This window comes from Dendrobates tinctorius, unplaced genomic scaffold (genome assembly GCF_039654945.1).
Source record: "Dendrobates tinctorius isolate UK_male_01 unplaced genomic scaffold, ASM3965494v1 ptg000029l, whole genome shotgun sequence".
NCBI lineage: Eukaryota > Metazoa > Chordata > Amphibia > Anura > Dendrobatidae > Dendrobates > Dendrobates tinctorius.
This window is the reverse complement of record NW_027361697.1, coordinates 61266579-61279031: the sequence shown is the minus strand read 5'-3', so window position 1 is coordinate 61279031 and position 12453 is coordinate 61266579. Positions and strand designations below refer to the sequence as shown.

Below are 12453 nucleotides of genomic sequence, written 5' to 3'. Positions count from 1 at the left end.
CGTGCTGTACATTGTACTTTATACTGCCTGTGTGCGCTGTACATTGTATACGGCCTGTGTGCGCTGTACATTGTATACGGCCCGTGCTGTACATTGTACTTTATAAGGCCTGTGTGCGCTGTACATTGTATACGGCCTGTGTGCGCTGTACATTGTATACAGCGTGTGTGCGCTCTCAGTGTATGGCCTGTGTGTGCTGTACATTGTATACGGCCCATGTGTGCGCTGTACATTGTATACGGCCTGTGTGCGCTGTCAGTGTATATGGCCTGTGTGCGCTGTACATTGTATACGGCCTGTGTGCGCTATACATTGTATACAGCGTGTGTGCGCTCTCAGTGTATGGCCTGTGTGTGCTGTACATTGTATACGGCCCGTGTGTGCTCTGTACATTGTATACGGCCTGTGTGCGCTGTCAGTGTATATGGCCTGTGTGCGCTGTACATTGTATACGGCCTGTGTGCGCTGTACATTGTATACAGCCTGTGTGCGCTGTCAGTGTATACGGCCTGTGTGCGCAGTCAGTGTATGGCCTGTGTGCGCTGTACATTGTATACGGCCTGTGTGTGCTGTACACTGTATACGGCCTGTGTGCGCTGTACATTGTATAAGGCCTGTGTGCGCTGTACATTGTATACGGCCTGTGTGCGCTGTACATTGTATACGGCTTGTGTGCGCTGTACATTGTATACGGCATGTGTGCGCTGTACATTGTATACGGCCTGTGTGCGCTGTCAGTGTATGGCCTGTGTGCGCTGTACATTGTATACGGCCTGTGTGCGCTGTACATTGTATACGGCCTGTGTGCTCTCTCAGTGTATGGCCTGTGTGTGCTGTACATTGTATACGGCCCGTGTGTGCGCTGTACATTGTATACGGCCTGTGTGCGCTGTACATTGTATACGGCCTGTGTGCGCTGTACATTTTATACGGCCTGTGTGCGCTGTACATTTTATACGGCCTGTGTGCGCTGTACATTTTATACGGCCTGTGTGCGCTGTACATTGTACTTTATACGGCCTGTGTGCGCTGTACATTGTATACGGCTTGTGTGCGCTGTACATTGTATACGGCCTGTGTGCGCTGTACATTGTACTTTATACGGCCTGTGTGCGCTGTACATTGTATACGGCTTGTGTGCGCTGTACATTGTATACGGCCTGTGTGCGCTGTACATTGTACTTTATACGGCCTGTGTGCGCTGTACATTGTATACGGCCCGTGCTGTACATTGTACTTTATACTGCCTGTGTGCGCTGTACATTGTATACGGCCCGTGCTGTACATTGTACTTTATACTGCCTGTGTGCGCTGTACATTGTATACGGCCTGTGTGCGCTGTACATTTTATACGGCCTGTGTGCGCTGTACATTTTATACGGCCTGTGTGCGCTGTACATTGTACTTTATACGGCCTGTGTGCGCTGTACATTGTATACGGCCTGTGTGCGCTGTACATTGTATACGGCTTGTGTGCGCTGTACATTGTATACGGCCTGTGTGCGCTGTACATTGTACTTTATACGGCCTGTGTGCGCTGTACATTGTATACGGCCCGTGCTGTACATTGTACTTTATACTGCCTGTGTGCGCTGTACATTGTATACGGCCCGTGCTGTACATTGTACTTTATACGGCCTGTGTGCGCTGTACATTGTATACGGCCCGTGCTGTACATTGTACTTTATACTGCCTGTGTGCGCTGTACATTGTATACGGCCCGTGCTGTACATTGTACTTTATACTGCCTGTGTGCGCTGTACATTGTATACGGCCTGTGTGCGCTGTACATTGTATACGGCCCGTGCTGTACATTGTACTTTATAAGGCCTGTGTGCGCTGTACATTGTATACGGCCCGTGCTGTACATTGTACTTTATACTGCCTGTGTGCGCTGTACATTGTATACGGCCTGTGTGCGCTGTACTTTGTACTTTATACGGCCTGTGTGCGCTGTACATTGTATATGGCCTGTGTGCGCTGTACTTTGTACTTTATACGGCCTGTGTGCGCTGTACATTGTATACGGCCCGTGCTGTACATTGTACTTTATACTGCCTGTGTGCGCTGTACATTGTATACGGCCTGTGTGCGCTGTACTTTGTACTTTATACGGCCTGTGTGCGCTGTACATTGTATACGGCCTGTGTGCGCTGTACATTGTACTTTATAAGGCCTGTGTGCGCTGTACTTTGTACTTTATACGGCCTGTGTGCGCTGTACTTTGTACTTTATACGGCCTGTGTGCGCTGTACATTGTACTTTATAAGGCCTGTGTGCGCTGTACATTGTACTTTATACGGCCTGTGTGCGCTGTACATTGTATACGGCCTGTGTGCGCTGTACATTGTACTTTATACGGCCTGTGTGCGCTGTACATTGTATACGGCCTGTGTGCGCTGTACATTGTATACGGCCCGTGCTGTACATTGTACTGTATACGGCCTGTAGGCGCCGTACACTGTATACGGCCCGTGTTGAACATTGTATACGGTCGTTGTCAGCTCAATGTCCACTCTGTGTATGTTGCTCCCCCGGCCAACATGAATTACATGTAACGATAATCCAGTGATTTACGTTACATCCTGCTGAGTGCGGTCTTTCAGCCTCAGGGTCTGTGCACATGGTGCGGATTTTGCTGCGGATTTGCATGTGATGTACAGTACCATTAAAGGCAATGTAATTCAAAATCTGCTGTGCACATGGTGCGGATTTTTCTGTGCAGATTTGCTGCGGATTGAAAACTGCAGCATGTCACTTTTGTGCGGATTTCCTGCAGTTTTCCACCTGCTCCATTCTAGAAATCCGCAGGAGGAAAACCGCACAAAAACTGCACAAAGGCTGTGTGCCCACATAGTGATTCTCATGCAGAATAAACCTGAGCAGAATCGCACACCCTGCTCCCGGGAAAACGCATGTGTTTTTTGACGCGCTTTTGTAAGCGTTTGTCAAGCGTTTTTGCCCATGTATTTGATGGTATGCGGAATCGTGTGCGATTCCGCAAAATTAATGAACATGCTGCGTTTTTAATCGCTAAGGCTGAGTTCACACGTGGCGTTTTTTTCGCGTTTCCGCGGGGATTTTAACCGCGGGGTTTTGCGGCAAAAAATAAGCATCCCATGCATTCCTATGGGATTCCGCAATGCTGTGCTAATGCTGCGGTTTTTACCGCGGCGGAATCGTTTTGCGGTAAAAAATGCAGCATGCTCATTAATATCGCGGAATCGCGGCGATCCCACACCCATAGGAATGCATTGTTCCGCTTTGCATGTGGCTGTGCACACCATGCGGAAAATAAGCAGAACATTTGCGGATGGTACCCACGGTCCGGAGGAGAGGAGACTGTCCTCCAGGCTCTGGGTACCATATCCCTGTAAAAAATAGGATTTAAAATAAAAAATATTGCTATTCTCACCTTCTGACGTCCCGCACAGCATTCCCGCCTCTCTCCACGCTCCCGGTCCCAGTAATCCTTTGTGAGCGATGACGTCCGTTTTCGTGGGATCATGAAGTCTTGCAGTCATTCGCGCGACGTCGTGATCCCGCTAGAACGGACGTCATCGCTCGCAAAGGCTTACTGGGACTGGGAGCGTGGAGAGAGGCGGGAAGGCTGTGCGGGACGCCGGAAGGTGAGAATAGCAATTTTTTTTTTTTATTAGAAAGTAAAAAATAATATCTTTTACTACTGATGCTGCATAGGCGGCCTCAATAGTGAAAAGTTGGTCACACTTGTCAAACACTATGCTTGACGAGTGTGACCAACCGGTCAATCAGTTCTCCAAGCGATGCTACAGATCGCTTGGAAAACGCTAGCAATTCTGCAAGCTAATTATGCTTGCAAAATGCTAGTTTTTCCGCGGGAAAATCACGGAAATTTAAAATGCGATTTTCCTGTGGAATGGAATTCCAGAACTCTGGCGGTAACTTCCGCGAGAGTTCCGCTACGTGTGAACCCAGCCTAAGCGGTTCCACAGCAGTAAAACCGCACCATTGGCACATGTGCGGTTTTCATTAAAAATCCATTAGATGCTTTTCTTCAGCAGAATCACTTGTCAAAAAGCGCTGCAGAAACGCTTAAAAAACGCTACGTGGGCACACAGCCTAAATGCGCAGGTCATTTCACCTGCGGATTCAGCAAAATCCGCACCCTGTGCACTCAGCCTAACAACGGTGCCGTCCCGCACCGGCTATCACCACCAGAGCCGGAGGCCGCGCAGCAGCACACCGATCACAGCCTGGCCTCAGTGGAGTGCTGTGCGGCAGGACCGCCCCCTCCGTACGTCACACGTCTCCTTCTAAGCTCAGGTCGGACTCCAGTAACAAATATGGCCGACACGAGCGCAACTTCCGAGTGCGGAACGTATGACGTCACCAGCATGCCGTGTCAGCCGTTCTACCAATCAGAACGGACAGAGGGGAATTCGAAATGACTGGCTTGTTGGCAGACGGAAGAAGGTAGAAGAATGCTGCTCCTGAAAGCTGAGGTAATCCGCTCCGGTGCCGGTCCCTAGATAGGGCGGTTCCCGGGTCATGCACGGGACGTGCGGCCGGTGCTGCCTCAGTGTGCAGGAAGCCAGGGCTGTATCCGTGTGCCCTGTCAGAGAGCTGACCACACATCATCACTCACTGCGGGAAATGGTGGAGGGAGTCGGAATTTCACAAACGTCTAGAATAGTGATCAATTACCTGACAGTCACATGACTGCTGCAGCCAATCACTGGCCTCAGCGGTCACATGATGGAAATGCAGGTGTCAGTGATTGTCTGCAGTGGTCTCTTGACCATAGACCTCATTCCTGCAGGATTGGTGCCGATGCCCAGTAGTAATGCTGTTACTATAATTTTACCCCGTCTCCTCCTAGTGCTGCTTTGTCTGGAAGTTGCGGTTTTATACCTGTTGCGGCGCCCCCTGCCGTTCATTATCTCTCTACAGAATGCGCCATAGAAAGTGCTCCGTCCACGGCCTGCGGGGCTGCTGAGCTCTGCTGTCTCTCCTGCAGAATGAATGGAGCGATGCTTAAAGGGAACCTGTCGCCACATTTTTGGCCTACGAGGTAAAAGCATCATTCAGATGAGTGTCAGCTATGCATCCCCCAACTACTCCTGAAACTCCCCATGTATCGCCCATAAATACCTTATTGCTCCCGCGCTGTATGGTAATCAGCTCGGTCCGCTGTGCGTTGTCTCTGTTCCCTCACTCCACCCCTCCTCGGCTGCTGCACACAATATTTTCTGTAAATATCGCAGATCGTGCACAGATCTCGCGTGTGCGCATGGAAAGGGCATCTTGCGCATGCGCAGTATGCTTTGCCCAACTGCGGGCAAAGCGGAAAAGAAGTAGTGTGCACGCGCGAGATGCCATTTCCATGCGCACATGCGAGATCTGTACACGATCTGCGATATTTACAGAAAATATTGTGTGCAGCAGCCGAGGAGGGGTGGAGTGAGGGAACAGAGACAACGCACATCGGACCGAACTGATTACCATACAGCGCAGGAGCAATAAAAAAGGTATTTATGGGTGATACATGGGGAGTCAGGGGGTTTCATTCAGGAGTAGTTGGGGGAACGCATAGCTTACACTTATCTGACTGATCTTTTTAGCTGGTAGGCCAAAAATGCGGTGACAGGTTCCCTTTAAAGGGGTATTCCCATCTCCATTCCTATCCTAATATGTAGTGGGTGACAGAATAATAATATTGGCAAATACCCCCAATAAGAAATGTAGTATAGTTCTTCAGATTAGCTATGTCACTTACCTCATACAGGGCATTGCAGCAGCTTAGGTATCCATAGTTACAGCCACTAAGTGCTGCCTGTCACTATATGAGTGGTCATGACCATGGATACCTAAGCTACTGCAATGCCCTGTATAAGGTAAGTGACATAGCCAATCTGAAGAACTATACTAAATTTCTTATTGGAGGTATTTGCCAATATTATTAAAGAAGTTTTCCACTACTTTGACAATCTTTTCTCGTAACCCTCGCTTGGCCCCGTTAAAATGATAACGCTTATACTCCCCTCCCGTGCTGGCGCCGTTCCAGCGGTATCCACACTCTCTCTCCTGGGACTCTCGTGCGATTGCTGTGACATGTGACCCCAGCGTCCAATCAGCGCTGTCGTCACTATCTCCACCTCCAGAAAAATCAACCCTGAAGAGGCCGTCCGGGCTGCAGCTGATCTCTCACTTCCCTTCATGTTCAGTTACACAGGAGGTGGGGACAGTGACGCCAGTGCTGATTGGGCGCCGGGGGTTACATGTCATAGCAATCGCATGAGAGCCCCAGGATCACGAGTGCTGACACTGCCGAAACGGCGCCGGCACGGGAGGGGAGTGTAGGCTTTATTATTTTTATCAGCGCCAGATGTTTAGATCAGGAAGGGGTTTGTCCTCCACATACTACATATTCCGATACGATCTTGGAGATGGAATACCCCTTTAAGCATGCACATCACCACTCCATTATATCGGGGGTAAAAGTTTCCTGTCCTTCCGGTCCATACAGGCCCCAGCGTATGGCCCCCACTGATGTTAGATTATTCAGTGACTTGGTTCCTTTAGGTTATAACGTTTCGGTGGCCTATTATTATTATTTATTATTATTATTCATTTGTCACTATATTTCACAAACCATAAAGCCTAAATTCCTGTTTGATCACTGGGCATGGTTTACTCTCTTTCAGGATGATCGCGCCCAGTGCATCCAATGGATAACGCCTCAGCCCCGATGAGGGAGCTTGCACCTTCTTGAAGACGTGATTATTCGTTAATGATAAAATCAGTTTTTCCTACTAAGTGGTGTTTAAAGCTGTAAAGAAATGTCACATAAAGTTTTCCATCCCGCTAATTGCAAAGAAATAAACAGGACATACGTCATTTCTGCATGTAACAATGTCCGATCTCCTGGAAACCTGAAGCTGCAGCGCAGGGAGACTATGGTGAAGAGTTCTCCTCACGTGGAGCAGCCGGGCCAGGGCAAGGATGAGCCCGAAAAGCGCCTGACCTTACAGAGGCGGCCTAGAACTGGATCCACTGAAAATGATGATCTGGAGAAAAATGGAAAATCAACTGATAAGTCCAAGCCAACAGCTGCAGTGACTGGCACCAATGATTCCTCTGGACAGACCGAATTAAAGGCTAAACTGACCAATGTAAGCGGAAAACCACTCCATCCTAAATCTCTTTTCATTAGCCATAGATTGGCAAACCTGCACATGAACGGATCATCAGATCACGGAAAGTTTCAAGGCTTGAAGAACACAAAAGGAAACGATTCTGACAAAAATGGGCGCAGCTTTGGCCAAGATGTTACTAGGACACCAGGTGCAAAAAATGGAAATCTGGAGAACCTAAAAACACCCAAGAGTGGGACCTTTGGTCTGATGAGGTCAGCATCCACTCGGGAAATAAAAAGCCCGGCAGTCACACCAAAACGTCCAGCAGGAACATTACCGGCTGCCCACAAAAAGGTGTCTTCTATGGTTGGCCAGGGTGAAAAGACTCGGGAAGCCAGCTTTCCATGTGAGGCTCTTCCTACGAAAGATGACAGTAGTAGTCATCATGCTACCACAGTGGATGATTGCCACCAGGCAGAAAACTGTGCAGTGACGGTAGCAGTGAGAGTCAGACCATTTAGTGGCAGGTAAGTAGATCGCCCAACCCACATTGTGAGCGCCACACAAGTCACAATGCAAATTTTAAAGAGGTGACTGGAGAAGACATGTTTTTGCCTATCCATAGGTGATTGGACCTGGGATTGGTAATGGACCTGAACCGATTAGCAGAACGGGGAGATTTGGAGATGCCGTGCACGTGATCCACCTGTGCACTATTCATTTTGTATGGGGCTGCTGAGTGTTGTGCTTGGGTTTTTCCAGATATTTGATAAGGCATAAAGTTGTGGTCGGACATCTGACCTGCCGCACCATCTTGTAAGAGGGATATGTCTCCTGATCTGCCGATCGGTGCACGTCTCAGGGGTAGAAGTGGGTAATAGGTGATAACTTATTATTTTATCCAGAAAACCCCTTTTAATGATCTTATTCTTTTGCCACAAAGTAGTTCCTTTTTTATAGCTTTTCTTTTATGAAACTCATGAAATGAAAAATGTATGTAGAGCAGCGTCATTATCGTATTTCTATCTTGCACCATTTAGTTAAACCATAAACTGATGCACGGGGGTTTATTTCATTTTTCAGTCTGTTTGGATCGTACTCAGCCTCAGGATACAAGTCGCTCACTGGCAGCAAACCAACATCTCTACACTGATAGTGGATTGTATATAAAGTGGAGCGCTGTGCGTTCCTTCATACAGTGATGGACGGCACTGACAGAACCAGAAAACACTTGTATAGGGAGAGTCTGTCACCCCCAAAATGCATAAATGAGCTATACAGTATTGCAGTGGACTTGGTCCCTATAACAACCATACTATTACTGAGCACTCACTAGTACAGTGCCTGAGAAAATGAATTTTAATTCATATGCAAATGAGACTCGGTGCACCGTTGTGCCTCCTCGTTTGTATATTGGGGCCCTTCTCGTGCTTGTGATTGACAATGATAGCTTCCCAGAGCGAGCGTCGTCTGAATGCTGCTGGTGAGTGCGGCTGTGCCCGTCGTCCTTCCTACTGATGCCACTCGCTGTACTTTCATGTGTATTAGTGTAGCAAGCGGCATCAGAGAACATGCGTCATCGCACACACTGGCAGTGTTCAGACAATGCTTGCCCTGGGAAGAAATCACTGTCAATCAGAACCGAGGGAAGACCGCCAATATACAAATGGGGAGGCATAATAGTGCGCCAAACTTTCGGCCACGCCAGGGGTGCGCTGAAGCCTCCTCATTTGCATATGAGTTTTAAAGTTATTTTCTCAGGTACTGTACCATTAATGGGTCAGCCCTGTATTCAGCTTCCTATGACCTACATGCCCATATATACAGCTCAGGAGCGGCAATCGTGCTGACAGATTCCCTATATTAAATGGAGGTGTCAGTCTCCCTTACACACCTCCCCTGTTCTCTTGATTACTGAGGGTCCCAGCGGTCGGATCCCCATCATCACATACAGTGGGGGAAACAATTATTTGATCCCTTGGTGATTTTGTAAGTTTGCCCACTGACAAAGACATGAACAGTCTATAATTTTAATGGTATGGTAATTTTAACATTGAGAGATAGAATATCAAAAATAAAATCCAGAAAATCACACTCGTATAAATTATATAAATTTCTTTGCATTTTGCATTGAGAAATAAGTATTTGATCCCTCTGGCAAACAAGACTTAATAATTGGTGGCAAAACCCTTGCTGGCAAGCACAGCAGTCAGACGTTTTTTGTAGTTGATGATGAGGTTTGCGCACATGTCAGGAGTAGAGATGAGCAAATATGTTCAGGCTTCCTCTTATTCGGCAGGCTATAGCGCTTGCTGAATAAGCTGCAGCGGGAACACGGCTTCCTTGATCACACCGGCTGATCAGCTGATCGGCACCTCAGCTGCATGCGTTGCAGCTGTTTCACAGTCACAGCACATGCATGGAGAGCCCCGCAGTGTGTTATGATGTATACACACAGCAGGGCGGGATCTGGGGCCTCCGCACCACGCAGGCGAGAGAGCATTACATCATCTCCTGATGTCAGTTCCCGGGCAGCGCGCACGGCGCATGCCCGAGAACTGTTGGCAGAGCGCAGGCACCAGGCATGTAACAGGAGCACAGGAGGCGGCGCACAGACGCAAGAAGGAGATGATTGATGGCTGTAAGATGGTTGACACCAGGGGAGAAAACATACCTCCCGGACACAATAGAGGTATGGCGGGGAATTTATAAAAGTATGTATTTCAGCGTTACTAGGGATCACAAGTATAAGAGCCACCTTCACAGAATGCAGCCTTAGTGCTGCTGAAGGTGGCTCTTTTACTTAAAAATGCCCTTGGGGGGTGACAGGATCCCTTTAATGGCTTCTTTTTGAGCCACTCTTTTGTTGCCTTGGATGTATGTTTTGGGTGATTGTCTTGCTGGAAGACCCAGCCACGACCCATTTTTAACCCCTTTCTGCCATATGACAAACTATCCCGTCCATGTGCCCTGGGACTTATTTCCCAGGGACGGGATAGTATGTTATAGCGATCAGCGGCGCCCACGTGGTGAGCGCCGCTGATCGCGGCCGGGTGTCAGCTGATTATCACAGCTGACACCCGACACGTTAAACCCTGGCACACTGCGATCAAACACGGTCGCAGTGTATCGGGGGTTTAGGGAAGCATCGGCAGGGAGGGGGCTCCCTCCGTGCTTCCCTGAGACCCCCACAGCAGCGCAATGTGCAGCGCTGCTGCGGGGGTCTCCTTCCCTGCAGGTCCCCGGATCCAAAATGGTGGCGGGGGCCTGCAGGGAGCTGGCTTCCTCAGTGCTTGCAAAGCGCAGGCACGAGGAAGCCTTCTGCACTGCCTGTGACAGATCGCTGATCTGTGATGTGACAGATCAGCGATCTGTCACATGACAGTTATGTCCCCCCTGGGACATTGTAATGAAGTTAAAAAAAAAGTGTAAAAATAATTTATAAAAAAATCGCTAAATAAATTAAAAAAAAAAAAAAAAAAAAAAATTCCCTAATAAATTCATTTTTTGGAAATAAAAAAACCTCAAAACAATAAAAGTACACATATTTGGTATCGCCGCGTCCGTAACGACCCGCCCTATAAAACTGTCCCACTAGTTAACCCCCTTAGCGAACCCCTTAAAAAAATAAAAAACAAAAAATAAAGCTTCATCATCATACCGCCGATCAAAAAGACGCATATAAATATCCATGGTACTGCTGAAAACGTCATCTTGTCCCCCAAAAAACGAGCCGCCAAACAGTGTCATCAGCGAAAAAATTAAAAAGTTATAGCTCGCAGAATAAAGCGATGCAAAAATAATTATTTTTTATATAAAATTGTTTTCATTGCATAAAAGCGCCAAAACATAAAAAAATACATAAATGAGGTATCGCTGTAATCGTACTGACCCGAAGAATAAAACCGCTTTATCAATTTTACCGCACGCGGAACGATTTAAACACACCCCCCAAAAGAAATACTTGAAATGCTGGTTTTTGTTCATTCCGCTTCCCAAAAATCGGAATAAAAAGCGATCAAAAAATGTCACGTTCCCGAACATGATACCAATAAAAGCGTCAACTCGTCCTGCAAAAAATAAGACCTCACATGACTCAGTGGGTCAAAATATGGAAAAATTATAGCTCTCAAAATGTGGTGATGCAAAAACTATTTTTACAATAAAAAGCGTCTTTTAGTGTATGACAGCTGCCAAACATAAAAACCGCCATAAATAGTAAATCAAACCCCCCCCCCCCCGTTATCACCCCCTTAGTTAGGGAAAAATAATAAAATTAAAAAAAGTATTTATTTCCATTTTCCCGTTAGGGCTAGGGTTAGGGCTGAGATTAGGGTTAGGGGTGTGTTGGGGTTCGGGTTGGAGTTAGAATTGGGGGTTTCCACTGTTTGGGCACATCAGGGGCTCTCCAAATGCAACATGGCGTCTGATCTCAATTCCAGCCAATTCTGCGGTGAAAAAGTCAAATGGTGCTCCTTCCCTTACAAGCTCTGCCATGCGCCCAAACAGTGTTTTACCCTCACATATGGGGTTTCAGCCTACTCGGGACAAATTGCAAAACAACTTTTGGGGTGCAATTTCTCCTGTTACTCTTAGGAAAATAAAAAATTGGGGGCAAAAATATCATTTTTTGTTGAAAAAAATATGATTTTTTTTTATTTTCACGCCCGGGAGTTATAAACTTCTGTGAAGCACTTGGGGGTTCAAAGTGCTCACCACACATCTAGATAAGTTCCTTAGGGGGCCTAGTTTCCAAAATGGGGTCACTTGTGGGGGGTTTCCACTGTTTAGGTACATCAGGGGCTCTCCAAAGGCAACATGACACCCGCAGACCATTCCATCAAAGTCTGCATTCCAAAACGTCACTACTTCCCTTCCGAGCCCCGACGTGTGCCCATACAGTAGTTTTCTCCCACATATGGGGTGTCAGCGTACTCGGGACAAATTGGACAACAACTTTTGGGGTCCAATTTCTCCTGTTACCCTTGGGAAAATAAAAAAATTGGGGACTAAAAGATCATATTTGTGGAAAAAATATTATTTTTTTATTTTCACGCCCGGGCGTTATAAACTTCTGTGAAGCCCTTGGGGGTTCAAAGTTCTCACCACACATCTAGATAAGTTGGGGGGTCTAGTTTCCAAAATGGTGTCATTTGTGGGGGGTTTCCACTGTTTTGGTACATCAGGGGCTTTCCAAACGCGACATGGTGTCCCATCTCAATTCCAGCCAAAAAAGTCAAATGGCGCTGCTTCCCTTCCGAGCTCTGCCATGCGCCCAAATAGTGGTTTACCCCCACATATGGGGTATCAGCGTACTCAGGACAAATTGCACAAT

At 47.4% G+C, this 12453-nt stretch overlaps 1 protein-coding gene across 3 annotated transcripts in view; it reads left to right on the top strand.

Annotated features, from left to right (window-relative positions):
* The first annotated feature begins 4356 nt into the window (after positions 1-4356).
* KIF14 (kinesin family member 14) overlaps positions 4357-12453 on the top strand; it is a 116807-nt gene continuing 108710 nt past the window's right edge. For 2 of the 3 annotated variants that reach the window (XM_073571751.1, XM_073571749.1), the window contains exons 1-2: positions 4357-4484; positions 6687-7645. In XM_073571751.1, coding sequence (XP_073427852.1) covers positions 6822-7645 — 824 coding nt within the window. In that variant the 5' untranslated portion in view covers positions 4357-4484; positions 6687-6821. Of the gene's footprint in view, positions 4485-4804; positions 4823-6686; positions 7646-12453 lie in introns of those variants that run through there. The other variant, XM_073571750.1, reaches the window with a different exon arrangement.